We start from the raw sequence: 27,613 nt of genomic DNA, 5'->3' as shown, positions 1-27,613 counted from the left end.
CATGGCTAAATAATATCCTATTGTATATAAATATACATCACGTCTTCTTTCTCCTTTCATTCATCGATGGACACTTAGGTTGTTTCCATCTATTGGTTATTGTGAATAATACTGCAATAAACACGGGGGTGCAGCTAACTCTTTGGGAAAGTGATTTTATTTCCTTCTCCATATCCTCACCAACGCTTGTTATTTTTCATCTTTCTGAGGCTAGCCATTCTGATAGGTGTGAGGTAATAGCTCATTGTGGTTTTGATTTGCATTTCCCTGACGATGAGTGGCATTGAGCATCTTTTTATACACCTGTTGGCCATCTGGATGTCTTCTTTGGAAAAATGACTATCCAGGTCCTTAGCTGGGAAGGACCTGGAAGCTTCTGTCACTTTTCAGAGGAGAAAACTGACGCATGGAAAGGCAACTTTCTCAGAATCACACAGTTGCATAATGCCAGAAGCCAGGCCATGGAATCCTGTCATCTTTCTGCAAGCCTTGGGTTCTTTTCTTCCACGTCATCTTCCTTTCCAGGGAGGCGAGGCCCCAGTGTGCTGACAGATCTGGGCAGCACAGCACACTCCTGAGAGCTCATGCGTGTCACTAGCAAGAGCTGGAACAGCTTTCAACACAAAGGTGGTTCCAGATCCTGGAGGAAATTTTCTGTTTTTCTGCATTGTCTGGGTTAAACCACTGTGACACATGACCTTATAGCATTGTCAACCTTTGAAACACAAGTAGCAAGAAGTACTCATTCTGAAGTATTAGGTGCTGATAATCACACCCAAACAAGATCCTCCAGATAACAAACACATAGACTTTGGACCACAAGACCTGGGGCAGTTAATATTAACCACATTTTCTGATCCCTTGTCTTTTAGCTTTTATTTCCAACTTTTCCCAGGCCAGAAGGTAAAAGATTAGAGGGACTCTTACCGTAGGCAATGCTGGGATTTGGTTAGAATTCCATCCTATACGTTTCTTTCTTTTCTCCTATGTTGGTATGTATATTAAAGGGGCTTGTTTACAATAAGTTATTGACCCAAAACTTTAGAGAGACTGTCTACACATGATCATAAAGCAATAAGATCACCATAAGCCAAGATAGGCCACATCACCAGTGTCCCCACCCGGACATGTCCCGGCAGATGCCAGTGATGCCTTGCGAGGCTCTGAGGACCTGTGGACTCAGGGAGTTGTAATCTGCTCAGGGAGCTGAGGGAGCTGAGGAGTGAAGCAGAGGAAAGTGGATACCCCACGTATGCTCATCCCTAAAATTCGGGAGTCCTTAACCTTTCCCCACGTGAGCCCAGGCCGCCCCTGCCCCAAAGGGTGAGAGCCACCTCCTCCTGCAGATGGGTTTGGACACCAGCCACTTGAAAAACAGGACAATAAACACTGTAGATAGACGCAGAGGGAAAAAAAATAAGTGGCTAAGACTTAGACAAGTAATTTGTTTTTAAATGTGATGGTGACAGAGACATCGCTGAAAAGTTCACAAATGTGCCCACCTAATTTTATCATCTCTTGTTTCTATCCTGGATGAAGAGGTTCGTGTTACTAAATTGTAAGTGGAAAAGTCAGTCAGAGAGTTTAAATTAGGCAGAGGCGTGGGATAGCAGCAAATTAGGATTGTCCTTTTCTTGGGCCCCACCCTTCGGTTAGCCCAACTGCAAAGTTAGCGTGGGCTTCCGTCATCTTCTAAAATTCTTCCTCTCTGTGGGTGCCTGTGTTTCTGGAACACTCACCCAAAATAATAAGGTCGCCCTGTCTCCCCTGGTGTTGATTCTGGGTTGTGTGGGGACCCGGCTTCTCCGAAGGAGTTGATCTCCGGACTTTCTAGTAAAGGATGAGCATAGATGTTTTTAAAAGGGGGTGCTGTACCTTTAAATTCTGCAAGTGAACTTGGCTCAGGAAGGCCAGCAGTCAAGGTCCAGCCCCTAGAAGAGAGAATAGCTCCAGATTCTCCATCCTCAGTCTTTGCAAGAGGAGGGCTGGCACAGCCGGGCGGGCGGGCTCCTGGCACTATGGCAGTGAAGCTCAGGGCCCTCCTGCTGGTGCTCGCGCTCAGCCTGGCGCAGCCAGCCACTGCCGGCCGGAAGCTCCTGGTGTTTCTGCTGGATGGTTTTCGCTCAGACTACATCAGTGATGAGGCCCTGGAGTCCTTGCCTGGTTTCAAAGAGATCGTGAGCAGGGGAGTAAAAGTGGATTACTTGACCCCTGACTTTCCCAGTCTCTCTTACCCCAATTACTACACCCTAATGACTGGTGAGTACTGTGTCCTCTTCTGGGTGGGGTGGGGGCGGGGGGACTGGAATCCAACAGGGAACAGCTCCTGGCACTGAAGTCTGATTTAAACATTCAGGTTTCCCTAGCCCTTTGGGACACCAAAGTTCTTGGCTGAGACTTCTTTTTCACAGTAGTGTTGTTCTCCAAAAGTTATCTCAAGGACCTGTTTTGGTGAGGAGAACAGAGAACTACACGAATAGATGATGTTAAAAGTCGTTATTTGTTTCACAGATAAAAATTCTAGTTAACTCCGTACTTTCTAAGTTCAAGCTAAAAAGTCAACAGGTCTTCGTGTATTTGTACCGAATTCCTTCTGTCCCTTTGTTCTGCAGTCATCTGTCATCCTGGAGGTGTTTTGGCTTGTTTATCAATATGCTAGACTATGAAAATTACGAATGGGATTCTTGGATTGCGTGGAGAGAATTTGTAGGTCATATCCTGAAGTATCACTTAGCAATGCCACTTGCCCTTCTTTTGCCTTCTTGGGCCAAGTAAAATGACATGGAGAAGAGAAAAAATTGTTTTGTAGTTCAGATTCCCATCTTTAACTTTTAGTATCTGTTAAAACAAAACAAAACAAAACCCTAGCCAACCCAGAGCATGCTCGGGTTTGGGAAGCTGATTTTTGCCTAAAAATGATCTTCATCAGGGATCGCCAGAACGCCAAATGTGATTCCACAAATTCAGTCCTCTCTCTGTGCTATAGAACATACTTTCTGCTCTCACAGTTGGATTCCCAGCTTCCAGTTTGTTTTTTAGCTAACCTTTGCAAGGGCCAGCAAGAGGCTCTCAGAAAGAATTTAGCAAACTGTCCAGGGAGGCTGTTAAGAATGCACTGTTATTGCTGCTTACGCAGGACTTAGCTACGTGCTCCAAGCACAGGGAAAACTCTATAAATTATGTTAACAGGAAGAGGATGAGAACTCTTGGATCTCATTATGGATCTCCACACAGAGGCAAACCCAAAGGAGTCTGGAAAGACAAATTGATATCTCTGACTTCATGCATGGGTACTGGTTGCATGCGTACATAAAAATGTCATAAAATTAAGGTGGGGGAGATACTTTAGAGAATTAGAAATGAGAGCATGGGGAGAAAAAAATCCAGACGGCACAAAGGCAGAGAATTTACTTGTTTATTTTTTAATTTCCCCCAACAGACAAACAAGCAACCTCTGTAGGATAAAGAGGATGAACAAAAGTCCTCTCGTCCTCACTTGGCATGCTTCTCCCCTTGCAGGGAGCTGGTTCGCAGGCTGCTGGGTCACACATAGATGTTATTGTGTGTCACAGCCTGACTTCAGTTCTGTCCCATGGAGTTTCGCACCCGCAGACCACCCCCACTCCAGTTGTCTTTCAGAGCTTTGGCTGGGAGACCCAATTCATAAAGTGCCACATGCAGTTTTCCCCGTTCCCAGTGGAAAAATGAACAAAATCCATGTTAGAAAGCAGCGCTCCAGTGAGTAAAAGGGGACCATGACAGCCTCCACAGAGAAACCAAGCCAGTGGCATGGCCTTTTGATTGTCAGACCCACATTCCTGATATTGGCACAAGGAATAAATGGCACAAAGCGTCAGTCACGCGGTGACCACACTTTCTTCTCAGGCTAGGGGTGTTTTCACTTGTCCATTCATGACGGAAGAGCCCTTTCCAAGGTGGGACAGGCAGAGCCCATGAGTGTCTGGCAATGATCTCACCTTCATGGTCAAACTGAGGCTAGCCTGAGGAAGCCATAAGAGCTCCATAGGCATTCTGCCTGAATATTTTTAGATGGTAAGATGTATTATTTGAAAGCCTTACTTACGTTGGCTTTCTCTCTTTTATAGAAGCAATATTTCTTTAAAGATTTATTTATTTGAGAGAGAGAGAGAGCACGAGCGGGAGGGGCAGAGGGAGAAGGAGAGAGAATCTCAAGCAGACTCCGCACTGAGTGCGGAGCCCCACATGGGACTCGATCTCATGACCCTGAGATTACCACCTGAGCTGAAACCAAGAGTCGGATGCCTTAACCGACTGCGCTACCCAGGCGCCCCATGGAAACAATATTGTACACAGAATGGCTCATGTTCATGTGCACATGTCTTTGGGTTTGTCTCGTACCTACTGAGTGAAAGTATGGCTTGGAGCAGGACTGGGGGCCAGGAGGTGCTAGACCATGAAGCTGGTATCATCTCCACTGCCCTGGAACTGACTCAGGGCTACATTTAGACTATTCCTCCCAATAGCCATGCTTAGTTTTCCACTTGATGTTGAAAAATTCCTCTGTTTTCATTTAAGGAAGGATATATCCGTTGGGAATTGTACTTAAACATATGGTTTGAGCATTTGAGCATTTTATGAATCGACAAAGGAAGCATGCTGGATCCTTTTGGTACTAAAAGATATACTGTTATAAGGGTCATCGGAATTCCTAAGAAAGACTATGATCTCACTTCATTACATGAATTACTGCCCACAAGACATAAAGCCTTTGGTGTTCTTATCTTTGCATAATGAGGAATACTAGGTTATTGGCCTTGGAGCTGGAAAAACTTGGCTGGAGTCCTCTCGGGGTCAGGATGGTGCTGGACAACTTCGGGCATCCCAGTGCACTGCCCTGAGCCTGTTCCCTCAGTTTCCAGGTCACAAGTCAGTCCAGGATCTCAGGTGCTGCCAGATGCAGACATGAAAATGAGCAGGGCATAGGGAATTAGAAAATGTTAGGACTGGCAACTCTTGGGAGGCCTAAATATAAGAAACGAAACAAATGACTGAAATTCTAGAGAGGAGAATTTTTTTGGGAAGCCACATGGACAGTGATGGGGAATGAACAGTCACAGGATGCATAAGGAACCTGGGAAATCATCTAGCCCAGTCATTGACATGAAGCCCCTGCAGCTGATTTTTTTTTCTCCTTCAAAATATATATTGACATCAGGACAAATGTGAACAAAATCTCAAAAGTGATCAAGAAGATCCATCAAACAACTGATTGCTGGGGATACACAGAATCTTAAAACAGGGTCTTTCATATGGGGAGCCCACAATCAAGTTGAGAAGGAGAGACAGATCAGGTACCCACTGATATTCTAAGATGAACGAAAAGGGCTGAATTGGTTCCCTCCAAAATTTATGTATTGAAGTCCCAACCCCTAGTAGCTCAGAATGTAATGTATACAGTAAAGACTGTAAAGATACAGTCTTTAAAGAGGTGAGTAAGTTGAAGTGAGGCTGTTAGAGAGGGCCCAATCCAATCTGACTGCTGGCCTTTCAAAAGAGGAAGAGACACCAAGAATAAATGTACTCAGAGAAAAGGCCATGTGAGGAAACGGTGAGAAGGCACCATCCGCAAGCCAAGGAGAGAGGCCTCACCAGAAACGAAACCTGCTGGCACCTTGACCTTGGAGTTCTGGAGGCTGGTGATCGGAAATCAAGGTGTTGGCAGAGCCAAGCTCTCTTGGGAAACTCTAGGGGAGAATCTCTTTCATGATTTTCTCTTAGCTTCTGGTGTTGCCAGCGATCCTTGGTATTCCCTGGCCTGTAGATGCATTGATGTCTTACTCTAGTCTCTGCCTCTGTTGTCTCATGGTGTTCTCCCTGTGTATCTCTGTGTCTCTTCTCTTCTTACAAGGACACCAGTTATATTGGATTAGGGCCCATCCTAATGACTTCATTTTAACTTGAATACATCAGCAAAGACCTTGGTTGCAAATAGGGTCACAGTCACAGGTACTATGGGATAGAGTGTCAACATGTTTTGCGGGAACACAATTCAACCCTGAACGCATGGTAGAGTGGAAAGAGCTGTGAATTTGTTGCAGAAGACCTGAGTTCATCTATTCTGTCACCTCTTAACTTTCAGAATTTGAGTAAGTTCTTTTGAGTTTGAGTATTATCTGTCAGTAGAATGGAGAAAGGAAAACTAACCCAGCAGGCTTGTTGGAGGACAGAATGGGACACCTCGTGTAAAGCCACCATTATAAAACCTGTATCTATTACACACTTAATCACTAAGATTAGGCTAAATTATGTTGCAGTAACAAGCTGCATCCGAGGCTTAAAACCAAGGTTTATCTCTCACTCAGGTACATGGACTTTAAGGACTAACTCTGCCCCATTTCCTCTTCATTTTGAGAGCCAGGCTGAAAAAGCAACTTCTCTATGAGAAGTGCTGCTCACGTGGCTAAGGGAAAAGGAACATGGCAGAATGACGTGGCAATGCTTAGACCCTCTGCTCAAGGTGGCGCAAGTCACATCCCCTCATTCCATTGGCCAAAGCAAATTATATTGCCAAGCTTGATGCCAGTAGGTCAGGGATGCATAATCCTCTCTCCGTGGGGACAGGAATTGTCTGGAACATTAATGCAGTGTATCACACACACCGAACGGTTACTAATTGCATTTTAGAGGAAGTTTGTGGGGCTTTGTGAGAAAGAATGGCATAGAGATAAGTGTCCACAATGCAAGGGAGGGGAAGTATTACTGGGAGTTACACTGGGCTTGAACATTTCCATTTAATTCCACCTAGAACTAAACATTGAAAGATGAGTGGAAAGATTTTTAGCAGGAGATGTATTTTAGGCCAGATCTTAAGAAAAAAAAAAAGAAAAGAAAAGAAAAGAAAAGAAAGAAACCTATGAAGTCTGCGAGATGTGAGGGCCACAGTACAAGCAAATCAGAGAGGCAGAACAAGGCAGGCGAAGGGGCACTAAACCTATTCCCCACCTGGGTGTGGGTTGAAGGGCTAGAGATGAATTTGAAAAACAAGTCATGCAGTTGATGGAAGGCTTTGAAAGCTGAACTGGAAATAACCCAGTAAGCTCCTCCTTTCTTCCTCTTCCACTTCAAACGTTCAAGTGTCTATTCTTCGTGATGGACTGTAAGTGAGGAGTTGAATTTGAAGAGCAGCTTGGAGGCGGCACTCGCCGAGGCTAACATGGTACTGAGAGGGTAGGAGGAAGTAAGAGGAAGGGAGCCTGAATCGGTTCCAAGACCAGGAGGCATTCAGAGTCTGGGACTCCTGTGAGCAGACCAGAGACGGGAAAGTTTGGAGGCCTGTCTATTTGGGGAAGTAAATTTTATCAGAATAGATTTCAAGTAGAGTAGGATATTCACCTGGAATTGGCCCTTTAGGGGATCAGAGAGAGTGTCTTAAAGGACAATTCCAGAAACATGTGGAATAACCATGGGGGTAAAAGGGAGAAATTGCTCCTGTGGATCCCAGTGGATCCCTAGTGAATGGACTTCTTATCTCTCTGGGTGCCCCAAGCTGGTGGAGGCTATTTCTCACAGATGCACAGTTAACTCTGTCTTCCCATCTGCATGAACTTGGTCTACATTTTGTCATTTACTTCCCGAGGACACATAACCATACTTTTCTAAGGGGTCCTGATCACGCTGCCTCAAGAAGCAGGCTGGCTAGGTAAAGTGCAGGGCAACAGAAGCATGAAGAGCAGTAACCGGCTCATGCCCAGAGAAAAAAGTGTGTTCCAGGAATTTACAAAAATAATCTTTCCTGGCACGCCATTATTTAAGCTCCCATCAGCAGACCTCTCTACACTGAAGTGTCACTTTTCAAAAAGTGTGTTTCTCTTGGCTTCCTTGGTGATGAGAGGGCGTTCTTGTTCTATGGCATTCAGCTGCTGGAACCTGACTCCCTGAAGAAGGGAATGGTTAGGGCTGTGGGGAAAGCTTAAAAATGTGGTGAAAGCTTTTGATTATAATAACAGCAAACTCTTTTCCAGAAGGTCCACCCGCACCGTCCTCAAACCATGGCTGCTCTCCACTCCCCCTTCCCCTCACCCCAGTGTTGATTGATAGGACCATATTCCTCCTGCCAAGGCTTCTGGGAGTTTGGTTGAAGCACACTGCTCTCAGTACCTGCTTCATCATGAATGATATGCCAAAAATGGGTTAAAGGACATTTAAAATTATTTTGGAGGGAGCCTGAGTCAGCGTGGTAACATTTATTTCAGTTTAAACAACACATACTCAAGTTTCAGAGCCCCCTTCCATGAATAGTGCCGTTGTGTCCACCATCCTCCAGGAGAGGACCTGGAGCAGGTCTGGGGCTCCCCTGGCTCCTGTGTGTAGCATTTGGCTCTCGTTGGATATTGTGCTTGATCATAGCCTAGTCCTACCTTCAGCCATTTCCATCGCAGGGAGAAAGGGTCTGGCAGACAGGTCATGGAACCATGTGGAGCAGTCTCATTTGGACAAAGGGCTGCTCAGACTGGGATCATAAACAGACTTGTAGTCAGGGTTATGGCAGATATTTTACCCCTTGATGAAGTAACTCCCCCTGGGTGCCTGCCTTTAAGAGCTTCTGTGGTAGCCAGGCATGCAGCAGGAGAACGAGCGGGGCCACCGTGAGAATGCATGCACGTGTCTGCAGCAGAGTGTCCCAGGTGGGACCCATGAATGGGTTGCAGGTGTGCCAAGGGGCCTGGTCCCCTGCCCAGCCACCTGGGGATGAACAGCCATGTGTGTTCACCCCACGTTGTCCAACCCAAATGTCTGATGTGAAGCAGGTTGGGAAGCGCTGGTGGACCAGAGAGAGAGCAGAAGGGAGGGCAGGGTGCCAGGATTCTTCTCCTGACTGCTAGGACCCGCTGGGACATCGGATAAATCATATCATCTTCCTAGTCCTGAGTTCCCATGGCTTTCAAGATGGGAGGCCTGGGAAAGAGGAGCCCTGGGGTTAAGTGTGCACTTAGTGAGTGCCAGATCTATGTTGGGAATGTTCTAAGTGCCCTGTTCTAGGTGCTGGGAATAGTCATGAGGCTCAAAGGAGATTCTCAGGGGCCACGGTGGGGTGGAGGGAAAGGGTTATCAAATGGGGTTCTTTTTTTTTTTTTTTAAAGATTTTTTATTTATTTATTTGACAGAGAGAGACATAGCGAGAGTAGGAACACAAGCAGGGGGAGTGGGAGAGGGAGAAGCAGGCTTCCCGCGGAGCAGGGAGCCCGATGTGGGACTCGATCCCAGGACCCTGGGATCATGACCTGAGCCGAAGGCAGACGCTTAACAACTGAGCCACCCAGGCGCCCTCAAATGGGGTTCTTGATGACATTCTGCATCCTTCTCCTGTTAGGATCACAGCGAGTCCTCTTTGACCTCTTTAACGCATTTGAAGAAAGTAGTCTGTGGTTCACCCCACCAGCCGCTGATGGCCCTGGACAAGGATGCTGGCCTGAGGGGAGGGTGAGAGGGATGGAGGTCCCCACATCTAGGGGGGGGTAGTGGGTAAGCCACCCATAGAGTTTCCCTGAGAGGTCCCTGGACCTTGGCTCTTCTTCCAGATTCTGCACACAAGGCAAATAAGTCAGTGCCCTGGCTCTGCAGCCCGTCTAGTTTTCCCTGAAAAATTATCTACATGTGTAAGGATTTGGCTTTCTCAGGTGGGCTTGAGAAAACATTCTGCTTTCATGGTTGAAGGCAAAAACCTTAAACAAACATAGGTGTTTGGGAGAAAACCTCAAATATTGGGCTTCTAGTCATTCACTGGCAGACCACAGGCCCAGCCTTGAATACACTCCCCACCCATGTCAGCCCCCGCCCCTGTTGGGGGTACAGGTAATGAAAGCCTGAATTAAAGGGTTATCCCCCCAGGCCCACCCTCACTGGCTATGTGAGCTCCATTTCTGGGCTTTGGTGTGTTCTCCTTGATAAAGGAGGTGGACCCTCTCTAGGGTACACCCTGACCTGGAAGACAACCCACCAAGAGTCCACCAAAGAGGGCAGATGTGAGGCCAGGCCACGTCAGGCCTGACCTTGGAAAAGTCACCAGGGTCTACACTCCTGAAAAAGGCCCCCAAGTCACTCACCCTGAGGTGTTCCCGGCAGCCAGGCCATGTATAATGTGTGAGTGGTCAGTTATCTTAAAATTTTTTCGCACATGTTCTCCTAGTCTCCTGTCACAAACACTCTCCCCCACCCTCTGTCTGGCTGGGCCCCACCAGGAGGCAGGAGGTGCAAGCAGCCCCTGCCGGGAGGCACCCCCATTCAAGGTCATCGGGGCCCAGCCAAGGATTTTTGCCAATGGGAGGAAAAACATACCTTTAAACATACACAAGAAACTAGAACCATGGTTCCCTCTTAGAGATAGATGAGAGACAAAGAGGGGAAGGAGATGTCTTATTGCCTGTCTTTTGAACAATATGATTTCTCTATTCAAAATATTAAATTAAAAAATATACCTGTATCCAGTGGAACGTGCTCATCTGTAGTTGAGTAAGCAGACATTCTAATTTAGCATTGATAAAGCCCCCTGTTCTGCTTCAGGCTGTTATAACAGAGAACCATAGTTTAGGTGGCTTATAAACAACAGAAATTTATTTTTCACAGTTCTTGGGGCTGGAAGTCTCTGATCAGCATGCCAGTGTGGTCTGGTTCTGGTGAGGATACTCTTCTGGGTTGTAAATGACCATTTCCTCATTGTGTTCTCACATGGCAGAAAGAGGGTGAGAGCATTCTCTGGGGTCCCTTTTATAAGGGCACTAATCCCATTCGTGAAGGCTCTATCCTCATGACATAAGCACCTCCCAGAGGCCCAGCCTCTTAAGAACATCACATTGGAAATTAGACTTTAATATATGAATTTTTTAGGGAGACAAACATTTGGTCCATTGCACTGCCCTTGTGACCTAGAGAAATATCTTCACACTAAAAGAGTTTTTATTTTTTTTTCAGATTTTATTTATTTATTTATTTATTTATTAGAGAGCGAGCAAGAGAGAAACAGCATGAGAGGGTAGAGGGTCAGAGGGAGAAGCAGGCTCCCCGCTGAGCAAGGAGCCCGATGTGGGACTCGATCCCAGGACTCCGGGATCTTGACCTGAGCCGAAGGCAGTCGCTTAACCAACTGAGCCACCCAGGCGCCCCTAAAAGAGTTTTTAAAAAGATATTTTCCAGCCTAGGGGGCATAAAGCAGTGTTTTGTGGTTTGGTTTGGTTTGGTTTTCTCAGTCTGTATTGCAGGCTTGCAAACAACAGCCAGCCAGGGCTCAGGAGACCCATGGTGAAGGCCACTGTCATCATCCTTCATGGAATACTATCATCTCATGGGGGCTGCCACTGCCCCTTTAAGAAGCAGGACTAAAGACAGTCTATTGGGCCTCTGAAGCCTTGTTTCTAGCTTCTGAAGGCCTTCTAATCCCCAGGTGGGTCCCTCGAGCTACCCCTGCAGACCAAACCAGTCCACACAGCAATCCATCCTGCTTTTGGTCTACACTTGCTCAAGGGCAATGGAGTGTTAGCAGTCTCTGCATCTGGGCCCAGTACTTGCCCAGAAAAGAAGCTCCATTCATGTTTGTTGGATCCTGTTGGTTCAGCCAGTAACTGGACTTCCGTCCGACCCCGGGGTGGAAGTCTTATGTTATCTATCTTTTTTGTAGACTCTAGAGTTTTGTTGCTGAACCTCATCTACTAAGGGTTCCACTGTTCTTTAACAAACCACTGGTGCATTCATATATGTGTGTTGATCTCACTGGATTCTGGAGTCCTTCTGGCCATATTCCATAGGCTTCTAAGATCCCCCTTCACCTTCACACTGGATGTGCTTCTCCTCCCCCAGGGCCCAGAGCAACACCATTGCTACTTTTAGCCTGTCCTCCTGGACTCCCCATCACCCAGGGCTGTCCTCCTTTGTGCTGGGCTCTGTGGGTAGATCTGATTCCATGTTCCTGTTACTCCCAATCTATCCCCTTCCCCTGCGGCTTAGCCAGCTGGCCCCGTCCCAAACCATGACACCCCTCCCTGTACATTCAGACTCCATTTTAGCATGCATTCATCAGTGTAAAATATAACATTAAAACTATGTGAATGAGCTTGGGAATATGTAACAAAACCCACTATATCCCAATCCAAAATTTCCCCCAGAGGCATTCAGAATTACAAAATGTAAAAACCAGAAGCAGCCTTAGAAATGCTAGTGCATTTATTTGTCTCATTGTGCAGAACAGGAGCCCGAGGCCCAAGATTCAGACCCAGCAGCTAGGTAAGGGCAGAGCCTCACCAAGCACAGGGCTCTGAGGCCGGCTGGGATCTGGCGACCCCCAAATGCACAGGGACAGAAGCCCAGGCGTCCTTTGCTACCCTTCCTGCCTGTTTGTCTGGTAGGCTCCTCTGCCTGAGGTCTCAGCTCTGCTCTGGACCCACCACTCTTTCAGAGAGGGGCTTCCCTGCCTGGGTGGCTCTGCTTCTTTTCTCACCCTTACTAAGCTCTCCCAGGATGTATAAGCTGAAATGGAATGAGATTCAAAGAAGCTTTCTGTGAGGTTTCATCAAAGATCTGATCAAGGAGGAGGTGGATCCATCTAGAAGACTGGGGTGGTGCTTGGATGCCGCTCAGCCATCCTCCCTACTTCCCCGGGCCACGGATGGTCATTGAAGGCTGGCCGCTCTCCTTTATGCTCCTTAAATAACTTCCCCAAGCTCTGATGGAGCAGATCAGAAAATCATGTTCCAAAGAATTCACTCTCAGACTGTGTCAGCATGTACTTCAACATCTAGCTAAAAGCTAAAATAATCAGAAGGAAAAAAAACGACTTTATTGACCGAATCCCAGCCATCTGTTTGTTCTTTTGAAATGAGTAGCCAGCTGTGTGGGTGTCTCGAAAATTCACCTCAGGAGTTTCCCTCAGTGGGCATCAGATTAGTCCCTACCCTTCAGGGTCCTGTTGGCCGGTTGTGAAATACCCGCTGGAATGGAATTCTGGAGAATGATCGAGTGATCTCTTCGCCTCTCCCTTGTCACCTCCCTATTTTTGTTGGAGGCCTCTCTGGGAACTCTCAGTCCTTCCTTTGCTTATACTACTTATTACTTCTGGAAGGCTCTGCTCCCATCCTCTGCTCCAGCCCAGATGCCAACTTACCTATCTATCTCTTTCAAGCCAAAATAAAATATCTCTCCTCTAAAAACCTTGACCCACAGATAGTAACCTTTCAGAGCTGCGTGGTGCTTTGAGATCTATTTGCTAACTCCTTTACCGCTTACTGTCTGAACCGCAGAATTTGGTAACTGCAACAACATATAACGTGGACCTATATGCATACAAATACATTCATATATGAATATTCTCTATGCAAGAATATATTGAACATTTACTATTCTAAAGAAGTTACTGTTCTAAAGATGACCAGGACACGGCTTCTGTCTTAGATGAACTTGCAATTAAGCTGGAGCAACTAAATATGTGTTGAAATAAATATAATCACAGGACAGACTAGAATAGGCACAGGAGATACAGAGACCATTTCTGAGAGCGTGTGGTGAAGAGGAAAGGTTTGCTGAGGTGCTGATATTTAAATAAAGCCTGAAGGATTTGGACAGGTTGAAACTTGGAGGAAAGGCCATAAGGGTGGCCGGTCTTATGCAAGTCAAGGGGCAGAGGTGGGAAAGAGGAGAAACATGTGGAGGCTAGGACTGGGCTTTGAGATGCTTACTGTGACATCCCTGAGCAGTGTGGATCTGAGGGAGGCCATCCAGGTCTGAGGTGAGAACTCACCTGGGAGTCGGGTCCTCAGAAGCAGAATGAACCTGGGGTCAAGGATTTTCTAGGCTCTGCGGAGAGGGAATGGGCAAGACTGGCTGGATGTGGAGGATCAGAGAAAAAAAAAGTCTCAGTATCAGACAAGAATTCAAGCTAGTCCTATGGTAATGTTAATGAATTAATCTGTGTGTAAGTGGATCCAAGTTCACAATCTTGAATGTGTAAGAAACAGTGCATGTCTTTATCTTCTTTAAAAAAAAAAAATCAGTGCAAGTGATGAATCACTGAATTCTACTCCTGAAAACAATATTACACTATATGTTAACAATTAGAATTTAAATACAAATTTGAAAAAAATAAAGAGGAAAAATAGAAATTTACAGTTTAATCCCAAAATAAGTCTGACCCCCCAAAAATCTAAATCTATGGGTGAATCTGAAAACATGCTAAGTCAAATAAGCCATACACAAAAAGACAAATATTAGATGATTCCACTTATGTGAGGTACCTGGGGTAGTCAGATTCATAGAGGCAGGAGGTAGAATGGTGGTAACTAGGGGCCGGGAGGAATGGGAAGTTAGTGTTTAATAGGACAGAGCTTCAGTTTGGGGTAAGAGAAGTTCTGGAGGTAGATGATGGTGATGGTTGCACAACAGCAGGAATGTACTTAATGCTACTGAACTGCAAACTGAAAAATGGTTAAAATGGTGAATTTTATATTATCTGTATTTTACCACAACTAAAAAAAAAATCCTAAATCTGACTCTGCCTCCCATCCCACTGGGCTCAGTGGAAATTCAGTCTTAGTCAATGCTGGGTGGGTAGTGGGGTGACTTCTCTTCCTCGTCTAGGGTTATGCAAAGGTCCTGGGTCATATATAATCCTAAGGCATTGAGGACAGTAGCCATTGTCATCGGTCCACCCTGGTTCCCACCAAATGCCCACATGTGAATCCGTGTGTGTCCCAGAGACCAGGCTCTGCTGCTCTGAGCTGGAAAACCTTGTGCCTTGACTCCAGCCTCCCTTGTGTCTCTCAGACGTCAGTCCTCCCCATGGAGTTCTGCCAGCAGCCAGTGCATCATTTTCTGCTCTCACTGGATCAGTAAATCCTTCTTACCTCTCCCATGGTCTGGAGGAAAAATTTTCACCAGGACAAGTTTCACGGGTGTGTGACCTATGCAGTCACACTGGGCCCCGTGCTTATAGGGACCCTGTTCTTGCTTTCATGCTCTGCTGTCACTATTTTGAAATTCTTAATAACTTACGAACAAGGAATCCCACATTGTCATGTTGCACTAGGTCCTACAAATTATGTAGCCCATCTTGCCTTCAGAGACATGTTCACAGTGTGTTCAAATGAGCTCAATTTGAGATGATAAAATGTCCCGAAGGAAAGAGTGTGTCCATTAGGCAATACCAGCTGTTTTTCCAGAAACACAGACCACTCCAAAGACAAAAGGGGCTGGATGTCTGCTTGAAACACAATGGAGGGAAATACATAAGAAAAGAACAGGCCCGTTCATATTTCAGTGAAATATCTCAATGCAGTATCTAAATCAGTTTATATTCTAATACCTTGGGCACTTGCAAGATATCTGGGTGGTGATTTTTTACCAGTCATGATGGCTTAGAGATAAAGATTTCAGAGTTGTCCTCAGAGAGGTGGGAAATTATGTAAATAGATGAGGTCCCTTGGGAAGATTATGTCAAGAGAAGAAAGAGAGAAGAAAAAGAGGTCAAGAGGTCCCCTCAAGGTTTCAAGACTATATATAGTTTATACAGTTGTGATCTCAACTGATCTTTTAAAATTATTGTTACAGTTTTATTTACATGCCATGAAACCCACCCATTTATAGTATACAATTCAATGATTTTTAATATATTTACAGAGGTGTGCAACTATCATCACAATATAATTTTAGACTATTTCCATCACCCCACAACAAAACCTTATTCCCTGTAGTTGCTCCTCATTCCCACTTCCAGCAACCACATTAGGCAACCACTAATTTACCTTCTTTCTCTAAAGATTAACTTTTTCTGGACATTTTATATAAATCAAACAATAGGATATGTGTTTTTTTTGTGTGTGTCTGGCTTCTTTCACTACTCATAATGATTTTGAGGTCCATCCATGTTATATCAGTACATCTTTCCTTTCCACTGGCAAGGAGTCTTCCATTATACAGATAGACCATATTGCATTTATCCGTTCACCAGCTGATGAACATTTGGGTTGTTTCCACTCTTCGGCTGATGTGAACGATGCTGCTACAAACATTCACGTACAAAGTCTTTGTATAGACATATGTTGTCTTTTCTTCTGGGTAGGTACTTAGGAGTAGAATTGCTGAGTCATGTGGTAATTGTACGTTTAACATTTTGAGAAACTTCCAAACTGGCTTTCCAAAATGGCTGCATGACTTTACATTCCCACCAGCAATGTATGAGGGAGTCCCATTTCTCTACATCCTCGGTAACACTTGTCATTGTCTTTTTTCATTATCACCATTCTAGAGGGTGAGAAGAGGTATTTCACTGTGGTTTTGAGTTGCATTTTTCCCTAATGATTAATGAATGATGCCTGACATAACACACTTAGTGGCTATTTGATAACTTCTTGGGAAGGATGTCTATTCAAATTATATTATCCATTTTTAAAAATTGGGTTATCTGTTTCTATTATTAGGTGTAGGAGTTTTTCATTCATTTTGGATATACTTTTCTTAGAGGAAATATAACTTGCAAATATTTTCTCTTAGGAGTCGGGCTGTTTTTTCACTTTCTTAATGGAGGGGCTTCAAGTGTCAAGCATTTAATGAAGTCTATTCGTTGATTTTTTCCCCTTTATCACTTGTACTTTTCGTGTCATCTGTAAGAAATAGCTGCTTAAGCCAACACCATGAAGATTTACTCCTGTGTTTCCTTTTAAGAGTTTTGTACTTTTAGCTCTTACATTTAGGTTTGCAATCCGTTTTGAGTTAATTTTTGTATCATGTGAAGTAGTCACATGGCACCATGTGTCAAAAAGAGTATTCCTTTCCTACTGAATTTTCTTGACACTTTTGTTGAAAAGCAACTGACCATAAATGTTAGAGTTTATTCCTGGGCTCTCTGTTTTATTCCATATGTCCCTCCTTATGCCAGGACCATACTGTCATGATTACTTAGCTTTGTATTAAGTTTTGAAATCAGGATGTGATTCTTAACCCCCGACTTTGTGCTTGTTTTTTTTTTTTAAGATTTTATTTATTTATTTGAGAGAGAGAATGAGATTGAGAGAGCATGAGAGGGGGGAGGGTCAGAGGGAGAGGCAGACTCACCGCTGAGCAGGGAGCCCGATGTGGGACTCCATCCCAGGACTCCAGGATCATGACCTGAGCTGAAGGCAGTCGCTTAACCAACTGAGCCACCCAGGCGCCCCTGTGCTTGTTTTTAAAGATGTTTTTGTCTATTCTCAGTCACTTGTATTTCCCAGTGAGTTTTAAGATAAGCTTATCAACTTCTGGGAAAAAGAAAAGAAAAAGGAAAAGAAACCCAGCTAGGATTTTGATAGGGATTGTATCGAATTTAGAACAATTTAGAAAGCATTGCCACCTCAACAACATGATGTCTTCTGATCCATAAACATGGGATGTGTTTCCATTTATTCACGTTCTAAACCTTTTCAGCCATCTTTGATAATTTTCCATGCATAAGTCTTGCACTTCTTTTGTTAGATATTTCAAAGCACTTCATTCTTTTTGATATTGTTCTGAATGGAATTATTTTCTTAATTTCATTTTTGCAGCATTATGAAAGCCCAGTTGGTTTGGGGGTGTTGATCTTGTATGTGGCGACCTTGTTGAATTTGTTTATTAGTTCTAATAGTATTTTGTGGATTCCATCAGATTCTCTGCATACAAGAATATGCAAGATCATGTTTCCTGCAAATAAAGACAATTACTTCTTTCTTTCTCAGCTTGATGCCAGGAAGTTGTCAGGAGTTACATAAGGGTATCTTCGCAGATGAGAGATCTTAAGTCTAGAGAAGGTAAGCAGCTTGTCTGGGGTCACCTAGCCAGGAAGTGAGTAAATAGGACCAGAACAGAGGACCTCTACCCCCATCCATCACTCAGCATTTTTGCCACACAGCCTCTGGTTGGTAGAGAAGACAATGGATGGCCTATATCTCGACAGCACTCCTATTGTCTTCCAGATTCAGTCAAGCCGGGAGCAGAATGTACATTTCCCAGATGTCTGCAGTATTTATATGCCTGTATATCTGTAGCACTCAGTGCTAGGTGCTTTCAAATACTACATCAGTCAATCCTCGTAAAACCCTGTATGGTAGGCATAGTTATCCCCATTTCGCGGATGAGCAAATCAAGGCTGTGAGGTAATAAATTACTTGCCCAAGATCACAAAGGCCATAAATAGCAGAACCATGAGTACAAAATCCTGTGCTCCTCCCATGACATCATGCCCTCCTCTCCTTTCCTGCTCTCAAGGAAGTGGCCCGAGGGCAGCCCCACCCTGTGCGGCGGGTGTCTGTCCCTCAGACGGTGATCTCGTTGCGGCCTTACACGCCTGGCATATGCCTGCACGCTCAGCTATCCCGAGTGCGTGAGTCAGTGCCTTTCCAGGCTTCCTCCAGACGAAGCAACCTCATGGGCAACTATGTTTTTAAACCCTCCTTTGTGAGCCTCAATGGACAATGTGAACAATAAGCGCTTCTGGGGGTGAGTATAAAAGAGAGGATTCAACCTCAGACACTTAGCTACTTATCTCAAATGGCTGAGGCTGAACAGTTGTGAGGAATGGTTTAAACAGGCCTCTTTTGATAAGCCACATCTGGGATCCTGACCCAGAACACCAAGATGCATCTCTGGACCATTACTTCTAATTACACTTGGTCCTGGGGGCCTGGGAGGCCACGGCAGCCCCTCAATGGAGAGGGAGTCCGAGTTGCCCCACATCCCACTCATGCTCCCTGACACTCAGTAGGAACTCAGTAAATGCCTCTTTGTATTTGTTCTAAAGTTACTTGGAAACTGCTTTATCTTAAACACTAGGTCAGTTTCTCTCTTCCCCATCCCACCCCCACTCCTAACAGAAAGGGACATTCCACTGCCAGTCTTTCAAGGGGGACGTTCTCAGGCTCACAGCAGATGAAAGATCCAAGCAGAAATGGCAAAGATCGCCTCGGACTGAGCTCTGTGCTTCTTTCTGTCCTCTTCTTCCCCAGGCCAGTCCACACCCAACCCACGACGGGCCCTGGAAATACAAAGCGGGTATCATTAAGTATCTTGCAAACTCAAAGATTTTTTTTTTAAAGATTTTTATTTATTTATTTGAGAGAGAGAGAATGAGAGAGAGCAAGCACATGAGAGGGGGGAGGGTCAGAGGGAGAAGCAGACTCCCCGCCGAGCAGGGAGCCCGATGCGGGACTCGATCCAGGGACTCCAGGATCATGACCTGAGCCGAAGGCAGTCGCTTAGCCAACTGAGCCACCCAGGTGCCCCAAACTCAAAGATTTTAAGAGACTATGGACTCTGAGAAACAAACTGAGGGTTCTAGAGGGGAGGGGGGTGGGGGGATGGGTTAGCCCCGTGATGGGTATTAAAGAGGGCACGTACTGCTTGGAGCACTGGGTGTTATAGGAAAACAATGAATCATGGAACACTACATCAAAAACTAATGATGTAATGTATGGTGACTAACATAACATAACAAAATAAATTAAAATAAAAAAATAAATTAAAAAAAAAAAAGAGGCAAGTAGACACCCAACCTAAAACTCTGACGGTTTGCCTTTTTACTAAATTCCAAGTTGGTGAGTAAGCCAGCGCCCTGGTGATTTGAAAGGACTTCTTTTGTATTCCCCAGAGATTGCAGGTTTGGGAGTTTGAGACATTTACAATGGAGAGTCTAGAAAAGTTCTCAGAAACAACAGTTCCCAGGGGCGACATGGTGTAAGGTAGAAGGTCTCCTGCCCCAGGCCGGCTTCCGGGTGGTTTTGTGGTCAGCAGGAAAAAAAGAATTCCTTAATAACATGAAATAAAAAGGCGATGCTTCTGCCAAAACCAGATTGCTTTGTTATTTTACTTAACCATATTTTATATTTTTTCAATTCATTGCCAAATCCGACCCCTTCTCCCCTCACAGGAGTCCCTCCTTGTCCACATTAATAGGCCAGTGCTGGGTGTTGGCCCAGTCGCTTCTCTGGTCTCTTGAAGAGATGTGCGCGGGGGGAGCCATGAGCTGGAAGCCAGAGATGTAGGTTCTAGTCTGGCCCATGGCCCTCTCTCGACTTTGTGGCCTCAGAGTCTTTCTCAGCTCAGTTCTTTTCTTTTCTTTTTTTAAAAGATTTTTTTTATTTATTTGACAGAGAGCTCAAGCTGGGGGAGCAGCAGAGGGAGAGGGAGAAGCAGGCTTCTCGCAGAGCAGTGAGTGCGATGCGGAACTCGATCCCAGGACCCTGGGATCATGACCTGAGCCGAAGGCAGACGCTTAACGACTGAGCCACCCAGGCGCCCCTCATTTCTTAAAAAAAGAGGGAGTTGAGGGCTTCAGGGATGTGAATCCCGATGCTATAGGAAGGGGCTGTTTCTTATCTGTTGTTGGGGATCCGTCCCCCCTAAACTTTCTGGCCCCGGCTCCCGTCAAAGGAAAGGTCCTCTTGTTGTTGGACCTTGTGTCTCCTCCTCGCTGCCATCAGGGGAGACAACACAGCTGGAACTGCAGCTTCGGTTAGCATTGGAAGCAGATGTCCACACATTTCCTTTTCAAACCATGAATTTAGTTTTTACACACACCCCTTGCCCTGGTAAGAGGCAGCGTTATGATTTTAAAAAGAAGGAAAATGGTCTGGCTTGAGGTAGGGTTTGGGGGATTAGAAACCTAGGCCAGAAATTTCTATTTAAAATCACATCCTTCACTACCAATTTCCTAGAGGAATATAAAGTTTCATTCTTTTGGGGAAATATCTGATGGACTCCATCCCCCTCTGGTTTCACTGGAGGAAACCCCCACACAGAGTCATGGCAGCGAAAAGAGGGGTGGCCAAGGGAGGAAGTCCCCAGTGTGACCACGAGGAACTATTTCTCTCAGCCCTGATCCATTTGCCCAGCGCAGCCCCTGGCTCGGCACACAGAGTTGCTCAGCCCAGGCCTCCAGCCCCGAGACGTCCCGAAAGTCTGAGTGGCCACCCTGGTGGGTTACACAGGGAAAATCCAGGAAATTCAGTTTTGAAAAAACGGCAGACACATTGGTTTGCTCGATCACCTTATCTGTCATTTTGGTCCCTATCCCTCTCTCTAGATTGATTCAGTTTCAAGTCCAAGTGAGCATGAGGCCAGAGGTTGACTCCTACATGGCAATCAGTACCCCCTCGATCACATAAGGAAAAAAAAAATGAGATGCAAAAATGGCTTTATGAGTGGGCCTGGGGGATTAAGAATGAATCTTAGGTTTACGGTTTGATGTCTTTATTTTGAAATGTCTCCACCATTTAATTGGTGGTGTATTCTCCTTAATCTTTTCTCACCATAATCGCTACTCCTTGATGCCACGTTGTTCATACATTTTCAGAGGGCTGGAGTGACTTGGCTTCAGTTTTCACATACGGTTTCTCCTGAGCTCTTGGTATGTTTCACTTGAGACGTCCGTCTGTCTGTGGTCCGATGGACCAGCAGCAAACACAGTGGCAAGGCCAAGACGCAGCTTGTATGGAAGCTTCTCGTCATGTACCTACTGATGATACAAATAGACCATGGGTTCCCAGGTCTTTAGATAATATTGGGAGGAGTGAAAGGGGCCTTTTTTTACTTGGAGCAAAAACCTCAGACAATGTTTGATTTTGTTGAGCAGAACTGGGTTGGTATTTTAAGAAAATGTTTGCTTTGTAAGTCTCAGAATTGAGCTCACAGAAGCCAAGCTCAGTTAACGGTTTCTTAAGGAGACACCGCTGGGAAAGGCTTCAGGCACAATGTAAACCAATGCTTGACTTCTAGAATTAAAATATAAACTCACGGATAAAAACAAAGACCGCTGGGCTTGTTCAACCGATGGGCCATGTTACCTTCTTTCCTGGGATAGTCTCCTGGAAGAGTTTGCTCCTTTAAAGTGAACTTAAAGGAACTTATGACAAGATTCCTCTGCTTTCATAAATGATCTATGAGGCTCCAGCAGGTAGTCATCAATCTTTTAGTTTTATGACAGAATGTATGCTCCATGACATCGGGGACTTGGTCTCATTCAGTGCTCTATCCCCACCTCCTGGGACAGTGCCTGACTCATTCATTCATTCATTAAATAAATATTCTCAGAGCATATGGACATCTCAGAGCATCTGTGGACATAAAAGATGTTCATCATTCACTTATCATTCATTCAGAAATTATCCAGTGCCTTCCACGGGCCCAGAGATACACCCTTCTAGGCACTGGGGACACCCACGAAAAAAGCAGGACAAAGTTTCTACCCTCATGAAACGTCTGTTCCTGTGAAGTGCCACAAATAAACAAATAGGTTATAAATAATGTCAGGCACAATAAATTCTATGGAGGAAGTTAAAGGTTAAGTGTACCAAGAACGATGAGAGTGCCATTTGACAGAGTGGTCTGGAAATGCCTCTCTGATTAGATGGAAGTTGAGCAGAGACCTAAAGAAAGTAAGGGGGCCAGCCACGTAGATATCTGAGGGCAAAGCCTGCCAAGCAGAGGAACCAGCATGATACAGGTCTGAGGCTGGCCCATGCTGGGGTTATTGGAGGTGAGTGATGGGGAGGGTGGCAGATGAAGTCTGAAAAGTAACAAGTGGTGTGGCAGCCCTGAAAATGCACTGCTCAGATTTCCAGATTTTATAGTTAACCCACAGGCCACCATTGTGTTGGTGGCGCAACCCCACATCTCCAGGCTGATCCTCACCGAAGAGTGAGCAAGGCAGGGGTCCAAAGCCAGCCCGTTCCCCTGCTGGTGACTTTGGTTGAAGGCACCCCCTCAGCCTGGCCCAAATTTCTTAGAATTGTGAGATTCTTTCTACCCAACCCTTTCCTTCTCCGTCTCCTTTCTACACATGTCAACCCTTTCCTGCCTACTCTCACATCCTCCCCTGCATTCATCATAGATGCTTCCCCTGTACATCCCATGTGTGTCTACTCTTGGCTCAGGGTCTCCTTCTCGAAGGACCTGAACTAACTCAAGGCCACGTCAAGTCTCTGCAGGTCATGGTGCAGACTTTGAATCATATCCTGAGGGTTTTGAGTGGAAGAGCCGAGTGATACACCTTTCATTTTAGAAAGATCACTCTGGCTACTGGGGTGCGGAGATGAGGAACCACTTAAGGTAAGGGTGGAAGCAGGAAGCAGGAAGCAGGTTAGGAGGCTTCAGCTCAGACTCAGGTTGGGCAGGTATGTGAAGTACAGTTTGACTTTTGATGTCATCTTCCTACCATAACTGCTCTTCCTAAGTTCACCCAACACCTTCTAGTAGCAAGATCCAGCGACATCTTCCAGCACCTCTCTGTGGCATTTTACCTTTTGACCATGCCTGCCTTCTAGAGACTGTCACTGTTAGGTTCTGAGTGTCCTCTCACCTCTCAATCTCACCTTCTAGTAATTTCCACTGACTCCTTTTTTTTTTTTTTGCCAGTTCCTTCACACTGGGGCTCCTCAGAGTTTGGTCCCAGTTCTTGTTCTCTCTTCTCATCTTGGTGGTCTGACTCCTTATGCACATTTGTTGTTAACTCCCATTTGTCACTACCTCTACCCCAGACAACCACTAATCTACTTTATGACTTTTTAGCTTTGCCTCCTATGGATATTTCACACAAATGGAGTCATTCAATACATGGTCTCTTGGGTCTTGCTTCTTTTACTGAGCTGAACTGAATAGCTTTGAGGTTCATATCCATGTTTTGTTCCTTTTTATTGCTGAATAGAGTTCCATCATCTGAATATTTCCCAGATTTTTATAATAAAAAATCTTCAAGCTAAAGAATTATGGAATTAGGGAATATTTGTGTGCCCTTCACTTGGTTCTCTAATTGTTAACATTGGACACATTTGCTTTATTCTCACTTGAGAAATAGAGGTTTCTGTTTTGTTTTATTTTTGTTTTTGTTGAACCAGTTGCAGAGAAGTTGCCGATATCATGACACTTCACCTCTAAATAATTCAGCATGTACAGAATGCTCTCCTATATAACCACGATTATTTTCACATTTTCTCAATTGCCCAAAAAGTATGTTTTATAACTTTTTTGAAATAAAAATTCTAATCAACGTTCAAATAGTACATTTGGTTGCCATGATTTTTGCTCTCTATTAAGAATATTATCCTTGACTTTTTGTTTTTTGGGGTTTTTTTGGACTTTTGTTATGTTAACATTCTCGAAAAGCCCAGCCAGTTCTTTTATAAACCGGCTGCGTTTTAGATTTGTCTGATTTTTCCTCATGACTAGATTCAAATAAACCTTTTTTTGGCAAGAATACTACAGTTTTTTTTAAAATCCAAATCAGGGCAAGGTGTCATGTAAGTTGGAAGACGGCGATGTGCGTCAAAAGGTCTCAAGGTGTTGGCATTATTCTAGAAGAGGGTCACAAGTGCCCTTCCTCTGCTGCCCCCACACGTGGCTCTTTGTAATATTGGTTGGGTTGTTCCCACAGGCTTTACCCTTGAGGTTCACAGGATACATTGTCAGTTTTGCTGTAGATCTTCTTTGTCTTCATGGGGGGACTGGGTGACGTTCAAAATCGATGCAATCAATCAGGACACTTTTGAGAAGGAAAAAGTTTCTAAGAATCATTACTTTGGAACAACAGGTATGAACCATGACTATCTGGGGCAAACGCTACCCATGACCAGGTAATTCTACTCCCAGGTATATACTTTGAAGAAAGGGATGTTCTGCGTTCTCACTACAGTTTGTTTTGATATGAATTACAATATTACAATTTAACCTGCCTTTTTATATGCTGTCATCACCTAAGGATTCATGTATTTCATTAGTTCGGAAAATTATCAGTCGTCATCTCTGTAATACTGACCTTCCTCCAGTCTCCCTATTCTTCCTCCTTGGTCTCTTATTAGATGTAAATTAGAACCTCTCATTCTGCTCTTCGTATCTCTGAGTCCTCGTATTAGCTTCCTAGGGCTGCCATAACAAATTATCACAAACAAGGTGGCTTTAAACAACAGAGATGTATTCTCTCACAGCTCTGGAGGCCAGACTCAGAATCCAGATGTTGGCAGGATTGGTTCCTTCTAGAGGCTCCAAGGGAGAATCTGTCCATCTGTCTCTCCTGGCTTGGTGCTGCCAGAATCCTTTGGCTTGTAGATTCATCACTGATCACTGTCTCCATCCACACATGGCCTTCTCCTGTGTGTGTATCTGTATCTTCTCCTCTACTTGTAAAGACCTGTGGATGATCCAAGATGATTTCATCTCAAGTTCCCTAACTTAATTACACGTGTAAAGATCCTTTTCCCAAATAAGGTCACATCCACAGGTTCTGGGTAGACATATCTTTTAAGGAGCCACCATTCAAACCCACTACAGTCTTTCTGTCATGTTTTAATCTCTCTCTCTTATATGCTGACTTCTGGGTGTTTCATTTATATCTTCCAGTTTACCATCTTTTTAGCTGTGTTTATTCTGCTGTTTAGCTGACCACCAAAATTTTAACTTAAATGATTATATTTTTAATGTCCAAAATGCCTCCCTGGTTATTTTCGATAGTGTTTTTTTCCTTGATAATTTTGATTCTCTTTTATTAAACACGTAATAAGTCTCATATTATATTCTAGCTATGGTAATCCCAAACTTTTAAACCCCTGGTGCTAAATTTGAGTTGTTTTTGCTGACTCTCACAATGACTGATTAGTTAAAGTCAAACTGACTTCTACACACTTAAACTCCCAAATCTCAGTGGCTTAACATTCTAAATCTCTTTTCTTACTTGCATAATGTCAAGTGGGTGGATTGAGGTGGGACTTCGCTCCACGCAGTCATTAAGGGACCTTGACTGGCGAAGGCTATGCCATATTTGATGTGTGGTGTCCAGCATCACCCTGATCACCACCATCCTGCTAGTGGACAGGGAGAGACTGCAGAGGATCACAGAGATAGTCACTGTGGGCCAGGCCGAGAAATGGTTTTTACCACTTCTGCCTTCTTTCTGTTGGCCAAAGTGCATTCACGGCTCCACCTAGATGCAAATGTGGCTGGAAACTATCATTGCTGGCTGGACATTTGCTTCCCAGCAACAGTGAGTCCCTATGGAAGGACGGCAAGAGACATTTGTTGAGAACTACCTGCTTGCGTCACATGATTTATTTCTCTGTGTGTTTGGTCTGGTTTTTTTTGTTGTTGTTGTTGTTGTTTTTAAGCTCATATTTGATTGAACTTAGTCTATGGGAAATCTGAGGAATTAAATTGGGACTTTGCTTGAGAGAAGAGATTCAATTGCTTCTCTGGGAAAGAAGGCACACAACTGATCTGGGACCATTTGTGAACTTAGCAAAATTTTAAGCACTATGTGGGTGTGTGTGTGTGTGTGAGGTGTATTCTGTCTAGGATCTGTTCTATTATATATTGTAGTTACATTGTAGAGGGAGAGCCCTTCAGAGTATCTAACCTGCCAGGCTTCCCATGAGTGTTTGCACATGCCTGTCAATGGTGGAAAATACCTATGCTCATAATGTTCAAGTGTAACCTACCTCATTGGCTGTGTAGTAGTTGGCAACAATAACTGGCACTCTAAAATGAAAAGCTATTCACATATTTCTACACACTCAATATCTGCCTAATAGTATCAGGTGTTCTGGTTACTTTCCATTAGTTTGACAATCTAGTAGGTCCAATGCGAGTAGGAAGCATAGATCTCTCAGTGCGATGGTCTATACAAGCATGACATATTTCACACAAATATCACGTCATGTTTCTCTGGCACTTTCTTCCAAAGAGCTCTCAAACATTTTCATATTTATTAACTCATATATCCTTAGGATTTCTTAATCCGGTGCAAAGGGGTGAGATTCTTTTAGTCCCACTTTAGTGATGAGAAAGCTGAGCCTCACATTGTAGCTGAAGACCAAGTCTCTCTCCAGGCCAGATTCTTTCCTCTTGCCCACATTTCCCCCACCATGATGACCATCAGAGCCTGGACAGTAAAGATGGTGTGCAGATAGCTGTCACTTATGTTTTGGTGTTTTCATAGTCCTATGTTAAGTCTCATGATGAAGTTTTCTTACTACTTTGGAAAAGGTTCAGTCAACTCTAACAGGTTTTTCTTCAGGCCCCACCAGCCTGAGAGTATCCAAGGTAACAACATCCATTACAGGTCACGCCTCCGTACAATTGGTACCCAGAGCTCTGGTCCTCACCAAGTCCTTCCCCTCTTGCAGTCCCATGCAGAAGGAGGTGTGTTCCCTGTGGCCCATGGAAAGGCAGCATGGCACACTGCTCAGGAGCCGTAACCCAAGTCTGATGGCCTGTGTGCATGCTTATATCTGCCCCCTAGTCACCCTGAGTAGGCCACCTAACTTCTCTGGGCTTCCATCTGCTCACCTAGATCAAAAGAAGATGATGGTGTGTCTACTTCACAGAGTTGGTGTGAGGATTAAAAAAATAATGCTGGTGATGCACCTTGTATCCTATTTGGCATAGACTTAGTTTTTGGTACCTGTTAGTTGTGATGGTAAAGATGACACTGAGAAAGACCTCGCTCTGTTGACCACAGGTGCTGGTTCTGCAGTCACACTGTTGCAGTTGGATCTGAGCTCTGCCACTTAACAAACACACAAATTTGGGATATTGACTCACCTTTCCTAGTCTTTTCTTGGAGGTTCCCATTCCAGTGCTGGCTTTGATTTTTCCCAGT

At 44.6% G+C, this 27,613-nt stretch overlaps 1 protein-coding gene across 1 annotated transcript in view; it reads left to right on the top strand.

The window, feature by feature from the left end:
- The first annotated feature begins 2,009 nt into the window (after nt 1–2,009).
- ENPP6 (ectonucleotide pyrophosphatase/phosphodiesterase 6) overlaps nt 2,010–27,613 on the top strand; it is a 108,422-nt gene continuing 82,818 nt past the window's right edge. The window contains exon 1 of the mRNA XM_021694227.1: nt 2,010–2,259. Coding sequence (XP_021549902.1) covers nt 2,019–2,259 — 241 coding nt within the window. The 5' untranslated portion in view covers nt 2,010–2,018. The remainder of the gene's footprint in view (nt 2,260–27,613) is intronic.

Source organism: Neomonachus schauinslandi, chromosome 2 (assembly GCF_002201575.2).
Source record: "Neomonachus schauinslandi chromosome 2, ASM220157v2, whole genome shotgun sequence".
NCBI classification, from domain to species: Eukaryota; Metazoa; Chordata; class Mammalia; order Carnivora; family Phocidae; genus Neomonachus; species Neomonachus schauinslandi.
Note: the sequence above shows the minus strand (reverse complement) of the source record. Positions and strands in the feature narration are given on the sequence as shown.